The sequence below is a fragment of the Mytilus galloprovincialis genome, chromosome 2 (assembly GCF_965363235.1).
Source record: "Mytilus galloprovincialis chromosome 2, xbMytGall1.hap1.1, whole genome shotgun sequence".
Lineage (NCBI taxonomy): Eukaryota > Metazoa > Mollusca > Bivalvia > Mytilida > Mytilidae > Mytilus > Mytilus galloprovincialis.
In genome coordinates, this window is record NC_134839.1 from 94,099,387 (window position 1) to 94,116,077 (window position 16,691).

Consider the following 16,691-nt stretch of genomic DNA (forward strand, 5'->3'; position numbering starts at 1 on the left):
CATTAAGATGACAGTTAGGATGCACAAAAGTTTATTAAATATTTACTTTTCGTTTTCGATAATGGATCAATACCGCTGGTGGTGGACTGTTAGTCCTGAAGGGAAACACTAGCTCAGTACTTTGATACTGTAATGGTTTCCTACAGTTATATTGCATTCAACATTTGTTTGGGTATTTATGCATTTTTGGCTTTCAAGTGTTTGGGTTTGGGTATTTATGCATTTTTGGCTTTCAAGTGTTTGGGTTTGGGTATTTATGCATTTTTGGCTTTCAGGTGTTTGGGTTTGGGCATTCCTTGAAAATATCATTTCTATAAAACCGCTTCGGATGGACAAAATGTATATAGTGTAAAGTTACTTTGAAAACAGATGTTAGCTATTGTGAAAATTGATTTATAAAACATTTGATAGACCAAGCCATATATTATAAGTTATCTACGTTCATATCCGTAGATATGTATATTTTAACACCCTGAAGTATCCAAGTACGCCCTGAGTCGCAGACGAAGGGTGTAAAGGGTACTGAAGGGTGTTAAAATATCCATATCTACGGATATGAACGTAGATAACGAATTTATCCCTGGTCTTAGTCTGGCGATTTTTAGAGAAATTCTACCACAACCTTTAACGTGAAAGTAACGTTTTTTTCATTTTCTAAATATCTTTTATTGAAATTTGGGATTTTGACATATTTTAAACGGGGTGTAGGGTTCTACCTTTAATTTGGTAGAACCCTACAGGTAGACTAATATAAGAAGTTTTTAATCTAAAGACAGAGAAAGTGAAACGGGTCGAATTTGGCGCTCAAAGTTGTGAGAGTTACATCATAGACGGCGTGACGTCAACGTGGGTCATTTGCATAGCTAGGTCAGTAGTCCCATACACTGACAATGTGGCAGAAGAGTGATACATTTACTAAAATGAGTGCAAATAATCGACATAATAAGATAAAATCGTTAGTGGATTAAGTAACCTATTATACAGACATCATGGATAATCTACAGAATTTCCCCGATGTAAAGGGTAGCAACGTCCGTTGATATGGGTTAGCAACACCCAGGGGTTATGGGTTTTGTAACGACGTGCGTTAACCAATCATATACTAAGTCGGGGGTAAGGTTGTTTGTATTGGCACACATAATATAAGTATTCAGTATAGTGAAAGCTTATGTAGGTCTTTATCTTTGTTTGACATTCAAAAGGCACATTAGAGTAACCTAAGACTGTTGAAGACTTCACATGCACAGAATGTAATTGGATGTGAGGGAAAATGGTACAAAAAGTGTATCAACAGATAAATGAAATAAAACTTTTTATTTATGTAATATTTTTCACTAACACGCATTCACATATTTATTGTCTACTTATTGTACCTGAAATCTATTGATTGGTTGAAGACATGATAATATCTGAAATAAAAAAAAATATGTAAATTACTAATTAAACAAGCATTTTTGTTCTAAGACTTAACAAAACCTGGGGTCACATATTAGTCACTAAAGTAAAGTCTTATAAAAGTTTGAAGAAAAACTTATCGTAAAGTGTAATAAATAGAAAACAAAATGCTGAAATATCGAAAGAAAAGTAAAATAACAAAAATACTGAACCACAAGGCAAATTCAAAACGGAAGCTCCTTTGTCAAATCAAAAAAGAATTTAGGTGCAACAGAGTGCATTACTTTAAGAAATTGTATCAGTTCGGAAAGATATAAGATACTGTGTTATTTCACAAAGCGGTCAAATTCACATTGCGGAAAATGACGACAAAAATCGTCAATCTTTATCGATAATACAAATTTAGTTTAAAAAGTCGGCAAAGAAATTCAAAATTATAATCACACCTCGTTTGTGTTAATGTTTTGAGTTCAAATATCGAGTGTTTGAAATTTAATTTAATTTTCTTGAAACCAATAAAATTGAGAATACAATGTTTGGTCTTTGGTCGGGTTGTTATCTCTTTGACACATTCCCAATTTCAATTCTAATTTTAAATATTAAGTGTTTTGCATTAAAACAAAAACTCATCAACAATACCAGACACATGATTTGAAACACCAGAAGCATATTTCGTCCACATAAATCTAATCAGGCATGCACTTGTCTCTTATTTTTTTTTTTTTTATATCTATTACAAACTTTAATATAACACAAGGTACCTAACTCAAATAATTGTTAAATGTCACCCGGTCTCGAACTTCCGTTATATTTCGATTCTGCGGTTGTCTTTCCCATTGACACTTTTATGCCATGAATTTCCATTTAATAATCTATAAAATGGTGTATATCACGCCTATTTCTATTGCTGGAATCAATCATAACAAGCCTTCAAAGTATGTCAACCGGGCATATGACATTTACTCCGATTTTTAAAAATGTCATTCTTTCATTTGCGCCGATTTAAATTTTTCACTTGCGCCGATTTTATATTTGCTCCTAATTGCATTTACAGTTTAACATAGGTGAGTAAATACTTGTACTATACCTTGAATGTTTATTGGTAAAATTTGGTTATAAACGTTGTACACTTATGTTTAAGTTAAGAAAATCCAGTCTGTTACCTAAGCTTATAATGATTTTAATGTTGTAAATATATTTTGAATTCTTATTTTAGTGCAAACAGAATATACACAGAGTGCTTTTATAAGTAAGGTTTTTACTTCTTGATTTTAAAGTATTGTAAACATAGTGTGTTTATCCTGCTCGACATCCTACTTCCACCTCCCCGTGGTGAGCAGAGGACAACAGTCATATACGTATCATGATTGACAATTCATATCATTTGTACAACTGGCTAACGGAAAAGGTCGATGATGATAAATGAAATATAACATTCATCTGTAATTTACCTGTAAAACAAATCGTCGCAAATGAAATGCAGATTGGCGCAAATGCAAAACACCTTGTCAACCGTAACTATTTCGTCTCCACACAGCTGATTGGAATTGTAAATTTGCCTTGAAGAGACATTAAACCTATTGGGCAATATTTTAGTTGGGTATCGTGTATCAAACTCCACTACATATGATATTAAAGAAAAATGCATTTTCATTTGTTTGCCATGTTTTGCCTTATATTGTTACTTTTTTACTAATAAAACTGAGAAATCAATAGAAATGTTGCCAAATATGTCAAAGAGACAACCACCCGACCAAAGAGTAGAAAACATCTCAATGCCATAAAAGGAAGTATACGAATATTGCTTGGAGAACAATGTGAATATATTTTGCAGGGGAAAAGGATTTCCTATCTGTATACATGTATACAAGAGTTATATGAGGTGCATAGTTAGTGGAAACATTGTGTCCATAATTTCGGATGATATAAAGAATACGAAATTACATAGTTTCCATGTATAACTATAGATTATCGTTGGTTATCTCAGCGAGATTGATTTTCTCGCTTGAGCCGGTCACGATTAAGTTGAGATGACCAATGATTAATCTTTTTATCGCTATTTTACCTTTTACGACGTTGTCAATTTCATGTCAATTTCATTAGCAAAGTCACGTGGCTCCTTAGTTTCTAGCGATAATTTTCCATCTCAAGCGAGTAGCATGATATGAAAAATTATCACAAAAAAAAAGATCAAAGGAAAAATGCACAAAATAGCGATAAAAACATTTATTACTTACCGAATCCGAATTACTGTTATACTTATTTAAACTGATCTAAATACATCATCCCCATGTGAGCTAATTAAAAAAATGTTAACTAACCTTATAAATCCTTACTATTGAGAGAAGCTTATTCTGCTTTTTCACCTACAAACCAAAAGACATTTTTAATGAAAACTATTTACAGCTTCTTTACATTTATAAACTAGTAATTGGGAAAAGCCTTCATTCTAAAAAAAATATTTCGCCATGCAAGGGTTTTATATCCTAGCTGTAGTTCATATGATTTAGTATTTCAATGAAATGTAAATCAATAGCGAACTTCGTGGGATAAAATAGTAGTTTAAAATATAATATACAGTGTAGTTTTCACAAAAAAAACAAATATACTCATCGCATGAACTACTATAGCTAGATTATGATGAATAAGTTCTGAAATTATCATTTTCACTTCTTCACAGTAAGGAATATGGTTTATTGTGTTCTTAAGACAGATCACTGTACAGGGTTTTGGATTATCAGTACTAATACTTAATGGCGGTATAATCGTGTGACCGATGATCAATTCATTCAAAAGTTAATTGTTTTGTACTTAGATATAATCTTAAGAGTAAAAATAAATTAGCACCTGTATATTCCTTTATGGATTAGAAAAGGTTTTTGTCGCAATATCATCTTTTAAGCACTAATTACATAGCAGATATTCTGTACTTCTAACGGTGAAAATCTGTTTGATTAATTGTGTGTACCTATTCAAACAAAACCATTTTCTACATTTGAAAATTTCTGTACCAAGTCAGGAATATGACAGTTGTTTGATGTGTTTTATCCTTTGATTTTGCCATTTGATTAGGGACTTTCCGTTTTGAATTTTCTTTGGAGTTCAGTATTTTCGTGATTTTTCTTTTCACTACATATATTTTAGAAACGTAGTATTTTAAGGTATTTCCGACTGTTCTAGAAATAAGTTGATTACTTGATTTATGATACATAAAAATACAATGGAAAAGGGATACATACCCGATTTGCCAGTTTCGTCGGACTTGTTTGTCAGCTCTGTAAAATATTTTACATATGTCAATTAATTAAAATCTTACTATATAAGTTTCCGTACAAATACAATTCATGCATCACTTGAAAGTAAGAAGTATTAAATATCAGTAGTCTTTGGGTTCAATATTTTGTTGACAAGAGAAAAAAGTTTGAATATAACGATGTTCTAAAAAACAATATTTTGAAAACAAATACAAAATAGTAGTCCTATTCATGTAAAATATGTAACCATTTTTGTCTATCTCCTTAAGTTTTTCTCTTCCGTCATTTGTTATAAAGAAAAAAAGACAATGGCTTCTTCCTTCGTATTTTTTTCGAAGTTTTTCTTATAATAATTTACAAACAACAAACCTGTACCATAGGATGACTTCATTTTCATAAGTCGTTTTAAAAACATAATCTGTCGAATACTAACGTCACAGTACCCAAATTGCACTGTTTAGCAAAAATAGCAGTACAAGATTTCCTTGAGACTAAACAATTTGTATTTTTATGATTTGATACTATGCACGTCTTTCAACATAGGTAAAATTAGACATTTACAAAACGTTCACAGTATTTATCAACAGATGAAGTGTTTACTGAAAAAGCAAAATGTACGAAAACTTCGCCATGCGACATCATCAAAACGTCCTCTTTTTAAAATTAGCAAATACAATATGTTACAAGTATCCATTTCTTAAAAAATGAAGAGTAAGCATGGAAAATATATGTAATTGTTCAAAATATATTTAAAAATTAAACAAAATCTTTGTTATTCGACTTTTGACGATTCGAATTTAAGCATGGATGCATTTTGGGTACTCCTCATTACAGAATCATTGATGGTTAGCAGGTCAGTTCAGACCAATTTTTCTATGATGCCATATGGATTGAAATTCAAATTGGTGTTCCTTTATAGTAAAGAAGGATACAGCTACAAAATAAAGACAAAATGACAATTTTTGTCTGGATCACAAAAAAACGTAGTTGAAAAAACTGACAAAATAGGTGCAATTTGTGTACCGTCACTTATAGTATAGTTATTTTTAAGATTTAATACATCATAACAATACTTACTATTTTCAAGTTCAGCTATGTATGCATTCTTCTCTGCCAGTTCTCTCTTCAGTCTTTCTATTATACCATTTTTGTCTTTACAATGCAAACATTCCTGAGATGGCAATGCAATATTTAACTGTACCTTATCACTAATACTGCCACTAGCTTCATCTACAGCTCCAGCAGCTGTGGCAGCACTACCGTCATTGTCTACAAAAAAATCTAAAGTAACTCAAGTTTTATATTTTATTGTTATACTTAAATACGAACAAATTGTTTTAAAGTGAACAAACAGAAGTAAAACAAGTTTTTGTAATATATTGATCGACCGCTATCTATAATTTAACTGGTTGATATACGTAGGATTTTAAAAGATATGTTATTGCTTTCCTTTATATCAATTCAAAGATTCATAGTGCCACAAACCGCTCGTAGATTCAATTGCATATAAAAATTCAATCTTTCTATGAATTCGAGTACAATTATTTATTTAAAACATAAAATATAAAAAGAGACTGTCAAAAAAAAAAACGTTCATTAAAAAAAAATTTTTCAAGGTTGAAATGTGCAAGTTGAAAAGTTCTTCGTAAAATGAAAAATTTGAAAGTGAACAAGTATCAAATGAATTTACTTTGCAGAAGAAAAATTAACTTATCATACTCCCTTGTGTTAAACAAATATACAGTATGTCATACCAATTCTTGTTATGTCAACAAACTTTACCTGTAAATGGAGTTCCAGATATGTTTATCTCCACAGGTACTGTAACCGGAACACTAGTATCTATTTCACACACTTCAACTAACTTCTTTAAGAATGATTTGATAGCATTTTGAAATGTTTCTCTGTCTTTCATTACATCAGGATTTGCAGTGGTTTTGATCACCAATGATCCTATTCTTGCTGACAGTATTTGGAAGTAATTGTCATCTTCATTCCATGTTGGGATTACCTTTTTCAGGCTAGCAACCATTCTACAATTATCCCATGATGATGGAGTTTCAAGCTTGAAGTGAAAATGTTTCCTTCCTGTGAAAAGATCAAAATTACATAATTATGTGTAAATGATAGCATTCACTTTTTAATAAGGAAAGGAAGGGAGATACGCTAAACGTAATAAATACAATTGTTTTATTGCAATATATTTTATGTGAAGATGGTCTAAATAAAAAATATATTAATACTTTAATAATCCGTTAATATACGCAGATTTATTCAAAGATGTCTGCTTCTGAATTTGAATGATACCTAAAATATTAACGAAAGTATGACTCCATGTTCAAATACATACCTTCAACTGCAACTGAACACCTCAATGCCGTATGGTCTACGTCAAAACGTATATGATTCAATTTTTCAGTGAAAAATTCTGAAATTACAAAATGTCCTGTTCTTTTCTAAAGATGTATAAATGAGATTGGCGCATTGCTTATTTCTATAATACACGAACTGGTCTGTTACCAGCATCATGCCACTAGTCTTTTTGTTTGCAGAACATGACTAAAGGAAGCCATGAAGTGAAAAAAAATTAATCAGATTAACCAAATCTGTGTGATGTTGGTGTTATGTATTAAGAAAAGTGTCAACGGAGTTAATGTGATGCAAAAAAGATATTTGTGTTGCTATCTTTAGAGGACGATATTAGTTTGTGTTCAAATAAAGGCAACATTAGTGTATCACTGTTCAATAGCCAAAAATCAAATAAGTCAAGTATTGAGAATAAATCGCCGAAAAATCTTATCAAGGTCAATCGTAGTAATGGACGTCTGGTTTTACATGTATTTACAATTTTGATTGTTATTTTAGATAAGTTACAGTAAATAACATTGAACATTCGTAAACTGCAGAAGTAAACGTATCTCTTACTTGATAACATACATGCATACGCGTTAAAACTGAAAAAGAAATGCAACCATACAACCAATTTAAAGTTACCGACGACAAGTTTTCAATTTCGGATTCTTTGAGAATAAATCTTCTAAGTCTTTTGTATTGATAACCTTAAAATAATTTCGTCATTCGTTCAACAAAGCAATTATCTATTTCGATTTCAAAAGGCTTTTATTTTTTGAAATTGGTTTCTATAGTATATTGTTTAATGTTTTCCATTCGTTTGGTCTGATTGAGCTTTGATTTTGTCATTTGTTATGGGACTTCCCAATTTGAGTTTTCACTGGAGTTCGGTATTTTTGTCATTTTGTTTTTTACACTCTTAAGATCTGCTATCAAGAAAATATGTTTACCAAAGTATATATTTTTTTTAATGTTTTCAATCCCTACGTGTTAATGGCCTTTTTAACTTTTTTGGATTCGAGCGTCACTGATGAGTTTTTTGTAGACGAAACGCGCGTCTGTCGCAAATACAAAATTTAAATCCTGGTATCTATGATGAGTTTATGAATTACGTCTCTGCGAATTTTCTTTGTCCTCTAATCTATCCAGTTCTAGTTCGATATGCTGGTCCCTGTTATGCCGACTTTCTGACTGTCTCAACATCGTTTCATCTCTCAAGGCATTGGTGATGCCGTTCATTCTTGTAGTCAACACTTGACCAATTTTCTAAAAAGAAAAAGAAACACAAGCGTTTTATCATAATGTAAATCCCATTAAGGCATTGGTGATGCCGTTCATTCTTGTAACCAACACTTGACCAGTTTTCTAAAAGAGCACGAAACACAATCGTTTTATTATAATGTTAATCCCATTATCTTTAGGTGAAACAAAAAAAAAATGTGATAGTTTTTACCATAATTCGAACTGTGGTACATTGTTACAGTCATGTGTTTCCATTTGCGTTAATATTATAACGAATAAATATGACTACTTTTCTGTCGAACTGATTATAATTAATGGTACTGCACAGACAAATATTTAGAAGTTCATAAAATATATTAAAAGTAATAATATATTATTTTCTTTAACTTACATTACAGGCAAGACAACGTAAATAAAATATGTTTAAATTGTTTAAAACAACATGTTAACATTGAGACAATGAAAGAGATAAGCAAAATACATATACGATACCTTATCTTTAGAAAGTTTTTCTAACAGTTCATTCATATCTACTTTTGCAACGTCTGCTATTTTTATTAGTTTGATCTGGTACTCTACAATTCGTCCATAAGATGGAATAAAATGTTCCTGAACTATTCCAATAACTGCCTTTTCTAGATTGTTCCACACCATTGTGAAATCCTCATCTGAATAGCGTCTGGTTATAGCTGCACGGAAAACGTCCCATCTCTGCTGTCGAATACTTCTCATCCGTTCAAGGTCCTGTTTGTGAAGTTTGACACAAGTGAAGATGATACTACAAAGAAGACTTACATCTACGTCTTCCAAACGTAGGCCTAACCTTGGAGTTATACGACACAAACAGTGTTGGGTGACAGACCCATGAATACCTTTTTTGAAATGACCTAAATTTGTTGATCCGCTCTTGTCAAACATCTTATTGAAAATTGCTTCATCTATCTCAGCCATTTTCTTGGTTAGAGCCGTTCCCATAGTGACTGATGAACATTGACAACAATGAGTATTTGGTATCCATGAATGAAACAAATCATGTTTGTGTGCATCTAAAAAGTGGGTAAAATTGTTCTCATAGTTACATAAAATTTTTGATTCCGTAAAAGCTCTGATGACGTCTGCTGATAAGTCAACCGAAAACATCAGAAGTCTCACAAAATTTGTCTCTTCTCTGCTAGACATTTTGACTGAAAAAAAAAATATAAGTGTTTTTAAAGGAAATACCTGATACATTGCAAAATAGATTATATGTGTTTCATGGTAGGAAGATGATTATGATCCTATAAGTCCTATAAGATTGATGATTTTGTGATTCATTGTGGTGTTTTTTTTGGTTTTTTTTATAAATTACTGATCATTACTCAGTAACTGTTTGCAAAAGTATGAATTATTCGAAATACTTAGGATTTTCTTCACCCAGGCATAGATTACCTTAGCCGTATTTGACATAACGTTTTTGAATTTTGGATACTAAATGATCTTTAACTTTATATATAAAATTGAGAATGGAAATGGGGAATGTGCCAAAGAGACAACAACCCGACCATAGAAAAAAACAACAGCAGAATGTCACCAACAGGTCTTCAATGTAGCGAGAAATTCCCGCACCCGGAGGCGTCCTTCAACTGGCCCCTAAACAAATATATACTAGTTCAGTGATAATGAACGCCATACTAATTTCCAAATTGTACACAAGAAACTAAAATTAAAATAATACAAGACTAACAAAGGCCAGAGGCTCCTGACTTGGGACAGGCGCAAAAATGCGGCGGGGTTAAACATGTTTGTGAGATCTCTACTTGTTTGTCTTTCTAACTACATTTATCTGAGCGTCACTAATGAGTCTTATGTAGACGAAACGCGCGTATGGCGTAACAAAGTATACGTCTGGTAACCTTGATAACTATATGTGTTTCATTGTGGGAAGATAATTAGGGAACTCGGTCTATAAAGTCAAGATTGAAAACGTTTTATTATTCATTTTGATTGATGTATATTAACATGCATGATATAGATAATAATATTTGTAGAAATACATTAGTTGTGTGAATCAAATTGATTATTGCATAATTCATTTTATTCTACTAGAATTTCCATATTCAGTTGTTATTGTTTTGGGGAGATTTTTTAAAACCTAATATATGCTCTAAAAACGTTTTACATGGGTTTGAAAACTTCAAGTCAGATGCAGGCCATGCATGATGAAGGTTGTACGAGAACTTATATTGTTGACATATATTATATCATTTGTTTCTAGTTACCAGTGGGTCGGAACCGCTGCTAGGGGGCTATAAGTCACTGATGATATCATTTGTAAAGTAGCAAATACTTCGATGTTGGTTGAAAAGCTAACATCACATTAAGGTACATCGGGTGTTAAACTTTTGGTTTTCAGAGTGAACAGTGAAAACTATTTCAGAAGCATGTGTTGTCCGCAAGGAAATCATAATAAATGACATTGTCAAATCAGTATACATTTATCTTGAATAACATGCATCGATGTTGCGATCTGATTGAAAAAGTAACTCATTGTCAGGAGACTTCCATTGAATATGAGAAGTTATCAGTTACATATTGAATAAAAAACAACACAACGAACAGTGATTAATAATTCATTTTAATGTTAAAAACTACGCTAAACGAAACCAAACTGTCAACATGTAAGTTAATCTATAAAAATATAAACAGTCTATATAAAACAGGCCGAGTCATGAAATCGAAAGTAAAATATACCAAAATGACTTGTACTGCAAAAAACCTGACAAAATACAAAGAATGAAACAAGTCACTGATGTCCAAATAACTCTTAAATGTATCTAATCAAAACTTACAAAATACTGCCAATAAAATGCGATCAACAACATATAAGGAAGGAGTTTCCCTATGACAAAAATAGATCAGGTTAAGCTGATTACCACAGCCTCTGAATAAAACAGATAAACACGGACACATTTAAATATTTGTTATTTGTGTATATCTATCAAAAGTAATCTCGAATTTTCAATACTGATCAACTTTGTGATATGTTGTAGTCACAATTGCATGTCAAAGCCCTTCATTTTGAAAATGAACAGCAGATTATCATTGGGGATTGCACAAAAGTCCAGTCAATCTAGCATAAATTTGACCCTAACCTTGAAGTAATTGCAACAGAAGGTTTTTAAGTTTTAATCTTTAGCATTATACCCCAAATATACACAGAAAAAAGTCTAACAAAATCTAACTTGAGAAAAACTAAAAAATCATGATTTTAAAATTCCTACGGAGATATGCATTGAAATGGAAGCTTACTCTGCAAAAAAGGCCGAAATATCAAGTAAATTGATACAAAATCATAACTATACCACTTCTGTTCAACAGAATGTATTGACTCAAGTTATTTTTGCCGTCTTTAGAGTAAAACAAACAAATCTAAAGGTGTTTTCGTATCTTTTATTAAGTAGAACCTAGATTTTATAATTCATCAGTTGACCATTTAATAGAATTTTCAACATGTCAAGGTAAAGAATTTCAAATTTGAAGAAAATAATTAAGCATAGATTTTTCTTTTTGTGGTTTAAAGTTTCTTTAAACAAAGAAGATGTCGAAAAAATATAATTTACAGATATAAACAATACCAAATATTCACATTATTTTTCAAAATCGGGTCACAAAGCTATAAATTTGCAATTTCTTTTTAATGAAAAATGTGCAAAGAAAAACCCCAAACCCCATAACACTTCGATTTTGTACATTTCATGAACAGAAGATTATATAATATAGTCAAGTACGAACTTATAACCCCATCAAAGTATCATACTTTACATGAATTTTAAGAAGATCAACCAAAAACTGACAAAAAAGACTTATTTTGGCAGAGATATCTCCCTTTCAAATGTTATTTTCCATAGGAAATTAAAAATGCTGGTTTTGAGTTTTCCTCAAGTTAGATTTTATGGGACTTTTTTCTGGGTATATATGGGGCTAAATGCTATAGATTAGAATTAATACATTTTCAGTTGCAACTAGTTTGAGGTTCGAACGCGTCTGGCGTATTAAATTATTATCCTGGTACCTTTGATAACTATTTACACCACTGGGTCGATGCCACTGCTGGTGGACGTTTCGTCCCAGAGGGTATCACCAGCCCAGTAGTCGTCAGCACTTCGATGTTCATATGAATATCAATTCAATCATATCGTCATTTCAATAAATTTCCTGTTGACAAAACTTTAAATTTTTCGAAAAACTAAGGATTTTCGTATCCCAGGAATAGATTACCTTAGCCATATTTGGCACAACTTTTTGGAATTTCGGGTCCTGAATGCTCTTCAACTTTGTACTTGTTTGGTTTTATAACTTTTTTTATTTGAGCGTCACTGGTGAGTCTTGTGTAGACGAAACGCGCGTCTGGCGTCTTAAATTATAATCCTGGTACCTTTGATAACTATAAGTTTGACTGGACTACAAGGATACTGTAATAATACAATATAAACGCAAGGTAGACTTAGTGAAATAAATCATTTCTTTCTTAATTGACCAAAAAAGTTTGATCATCAGTTTAATGTCGAACCAATCAATGTAAAATGATATCTACAGGTTCAAAAGTTTTTAAAGACCAGGGTTTATTTTATTGCGAATTTAGTATCTTCTACTTTTTAAGTTCTAACGGAATTCCAGTAACATGCGGAAACTCCACGGAAAGAATTATAAAAAAACGGACTCTTTGATCGGCAACGTTTATTTGAGTTTGGTGAGTGACATTCTAACAGACGGTTGCTATCCCAACTGGTACAAGGTATACACTGTGTTGTTCTGCATGTTACATTGTCTCAATTTGGCCTTGTGTCTGGTTTTGACAAAGACATATATATTCATGACGTTGCATTGAGTGATACAAATGATGCATGAATAGTAGGGTATACATATTCCATCGACTTTAATAATTTCATTCTGTCTTGAGTTAATGCTATTCAAATTGTGTCAACTCTCATGTTGTCTGAAATTATGTGATCATCTGTATACTATAATGGTATTACTGCCATAAGGTCGGTACCTCTACTGGTTATTTGTTAGTCCCCGAGGACATCAACAACAGAGTATCCCGATGACATCAGCAGCACTGTAGCTTCGGTACCGACTTTGGTATACGGATATTGTTTGATTGAAATTTGCTGTTTCACAATCTTGAAAATCTTTTTAAATTCAGGATTATACTTCACTCATGCAAAGCTCTGATTCCGGAATTTAGCTATTCTTTAAATCTTTTTGTTTTTGTTTTATCAGTTGTTCAATATTTGTATAAGTTTTGGTTTTTAAAATTCTTTGTCCCAAATCTTCACTGAAGAGACTTGATTTTCGAAATGCGCTTCAGTTGTAGTAAAATTTGTAGCGTTAAAACATTTTATAATCTCTTTAATATCTTTCTTTCAAACAGGCCGCAGTTCATGCTTCAGTGTACAAGCACATATTATAAATCCTTTGGGTTTTTTTTAATTTTAAGGATAGAGTGTTTCTAGTGAAGTTTAATCAAAACCAAGTGCATCGAACGCAACATATTTATACAGAATTAGTTTAATGTCCTTGAATTTTTTCTCGGGGATGCCTGTTAACTTACACGCGATTATCACAACAAAAATTCTTTTACCCGTAACTTTTTACACAGCTGCTGAAATGAAGAATTAAGGCAACAGTAGTTCCCCGATGTTAAAATCTGGTAAATCGATAAAACAGAGACAATTAAATATATCAAATAAAACCTGCGGAAATCGCATATAACCGGTGCATCGACAGGATTCGCGTCTACTGATATGCATGCATCACGCAGGAGCAAATTATAATTTGTTCAAAATGATAACTTGTACACGACACATATTTATGAAATTGATTATATATGAGAATAAACTCATCATAGATACTAGTACCAGGATTGAAATTTTATATTTACGCCTGACGCGCGTTTCGTCTATAAAAGACTCATCAGTGACGCTTGAATCAAAAAATGTTTAAAATGTAAAATTACGTACGAATTTGAAGAGCATTGAGGACCAAACATTCCTTACAGTTTTGCCAAATACAGCTAAGTCAATCTTTTCCTAAGGTAGAAGAGCTTTAGTGTTTTAAAAATTCAATGTTTGTTAACAGTTAATTTATAATTATTATGAACATATCAATGATAACTCAAGTCAACACAGAAATGCTGACTACTGGACTGATGATACCCTCGGGGAATTAAACTCCACCAGCAGTGGCATCGACCCAGAGGTTGTAAAAGCATTGATACACACTAAAGAGTTTGTATTCAATGACCACACACTAAACTTTATTTACAAAATAAAAAATACCATGCTGCAGACAGGAAATGTAAAAACACAGAATAATAAAAATAAGCCTTGTGACAAATCTGATAGCATAATAAAAATTGGTCCCAGTAAAAATTCTGGTAGTATAATAGAAATTGGCCCCAGTGGCAATTCTGATAGTATAATCACATAATTTGGCGCGAGTGACAATCAGGATGACACTGACGTTGAAAAACCAATCATACGTGCAAGGAGACGTGCGCTGTCTGACCAACAGATCAAAGCCGAATATCAAACCAAGAAAACGAAACAGAAATTATCAGAACTTGCTGTAGGGGACAATTTCATCATACCAATTCCTCAGTATGACCCTGCCTACAAATGATTCTCGAAATATCTCAGGTATAGTTATTGAATCTGAAGAATCTGCACACCGCATCGGAACAGCTGTAGGAATTTTAATATGATACCGGTATTTTTCAAGTAATCAAAATGAAGCGGTTAAAGAAACATTTTTGTTCCCAGTAATTGATCATCAGCTTCAACTTTCGCTACGTGAAGCAGTTATAAAGCCTTAAAAACTGCTACACGAGCATAACGTATAAATTGATATATAAAGTCAACAGTAGTATACCGCGGTTCGAAATTAGTAAATCGATGTGAACACAATACAATGGGGCAAAAGGTGTGTATGTTACTGTTTAGAAATGGGAATTGATAATGAAGGAAGTTGACATATCATCCCGTTTGTCATAGATTTTAGGGTGAAGTCGTTCATCAGTGTCAATATTAGGGAAAAGATCAAGATTTTAATAACTACGATTGTCATTGTTATAAAAAAAACCCTCTGTTTAATAAGATGGTGTGGTCGATCTTTCAATCGAGCATGGGGAATAGCAGGGTAGAGCGTAGACATATCAAAACTCGTCTTAATGTTGCTGCAAAATTGCAGTGATTCTGATCCATATGAATTAACAGCACATCTCAAGCTAGATTGTTTAAGGATCCACATCTGATTGACACCACTGCATGGTTGAATGTATCTCATCATAATATTTTAAGGCCATCTTTAACTGTAGAGAGAATACTATTCAGCACTTAAAAGAAAGATGTTTAGTCGAACATTTTGATCATCCAGGTTTGCCTCGTTCTTTTTAAGGAGTTTTGTGAATTTTTGGTATCCAGTATAATGACGGTAGATGTTCTTCGTTTTCACCAGTTTTGCTGTATATTTCGAGCTCTTTTGTGGACATTCTAAGTATTGGTTTATATATAGACAATAGAAAATAGACAATATGTATTAGCACAGACACATTTACATTAAATAGTTATGGCATACAGTATTGAGACAATAAACTGACAATAGTTAAATTGACTATAATTATATTAGAAGGCAATAGTCCTACTGTATTATTGGAGGCTTTATCTGCTGGCAAAACGACAAATTTGTCATGAAAAGAGATTAAAGCATCCACAAACTCCGAGTTCTTGAATTTTTAAGAAACCTTTGTGCTCATACTACATATTAGCTTCTAAATGCATGATCAAATAGCTTTGAGAGGTGTCCCGAACAACGTAGAAATTTTGAAGTACATAAAATGTCTAGCTACATGCCAACAAATACAGCATACTATGGATGAATATAATGAATGCATCGACATCATATTTCACACCAAGAACACTGAAATATGATCTTTCACACAATATCATCGCAGTATGTGGATATCTAAATTGGTCTTTAATACCAACAAAACACAACCAGCATGACATTAGTCTCAAACGATTTACTTCTGATAATGGATCAAAGCCAACACAAGATATCCAATCTGAACCTACATATTTTCATACAGACGGAAAAGCTAACTCTCAGTCAAATTGACTATATTCTGTCAAATAACGACACGTTACTATCAACCAAGATATACAGTCAAGATGCAGTTAGCACACGAACCCATGCACCAGTAAAAGCAAGTACAAAATTGTATCTAGAAAAAAAGAAGAGCATAGAAACAAAGAAAAATACAGTAGCTTATAAATTAGTATGGGAAGAAATGGATGACTTTTAAGACATATACATACATACATGATGAGATTGGTAAACATCTTCAGTTCCTTCCATCCCATGAAACTAATGCTGGCGATAAGTGAAAGTGTATCATGGAGATTCTGC

At 32.3% G+C, this 16,691-nt stretch overlaps 1 protein-coding gene across 1 annotated transcript; it reads right to left on the reverse strand.

Annotated features, from left to right (window-relative positions):
• Positions 1-1,299: 1,299 nt before the first annotated feature.
• Positions 1,300-11,151, reverse strand: LOC143064920 (uncharacterized). The gene is made up of 9 exons (XM_076238133.1): positions 11,072-11,151; positions 8,736-9,427; positions 8,114-8,267; positions 7,000-7,077; positions 6,432-6,737; positions 5,727-5,918; positions 4,635-4,670; positions 3,717-3,761; positions 1,300-1,409 (listed from the first exon to the last, which is right to left on the reverse strand). The coding sequence occupies exons 2-8, from the start codon at positions 9,420-9,422 to the stop codon at positions 3,745-3,747; spliced, it is 1,470 nt and encodes a 489-aa protein (XP_076094248.1). The 5' UTR covers positions 9,423-9,427; positions 11,072-11,151; the 3' UTR covers positions 1,300-1,409; positions 3,717-3,744.
• Between the last annotated feature and the right edge of the window lie 5,540 nt (positions 11,152-16,691).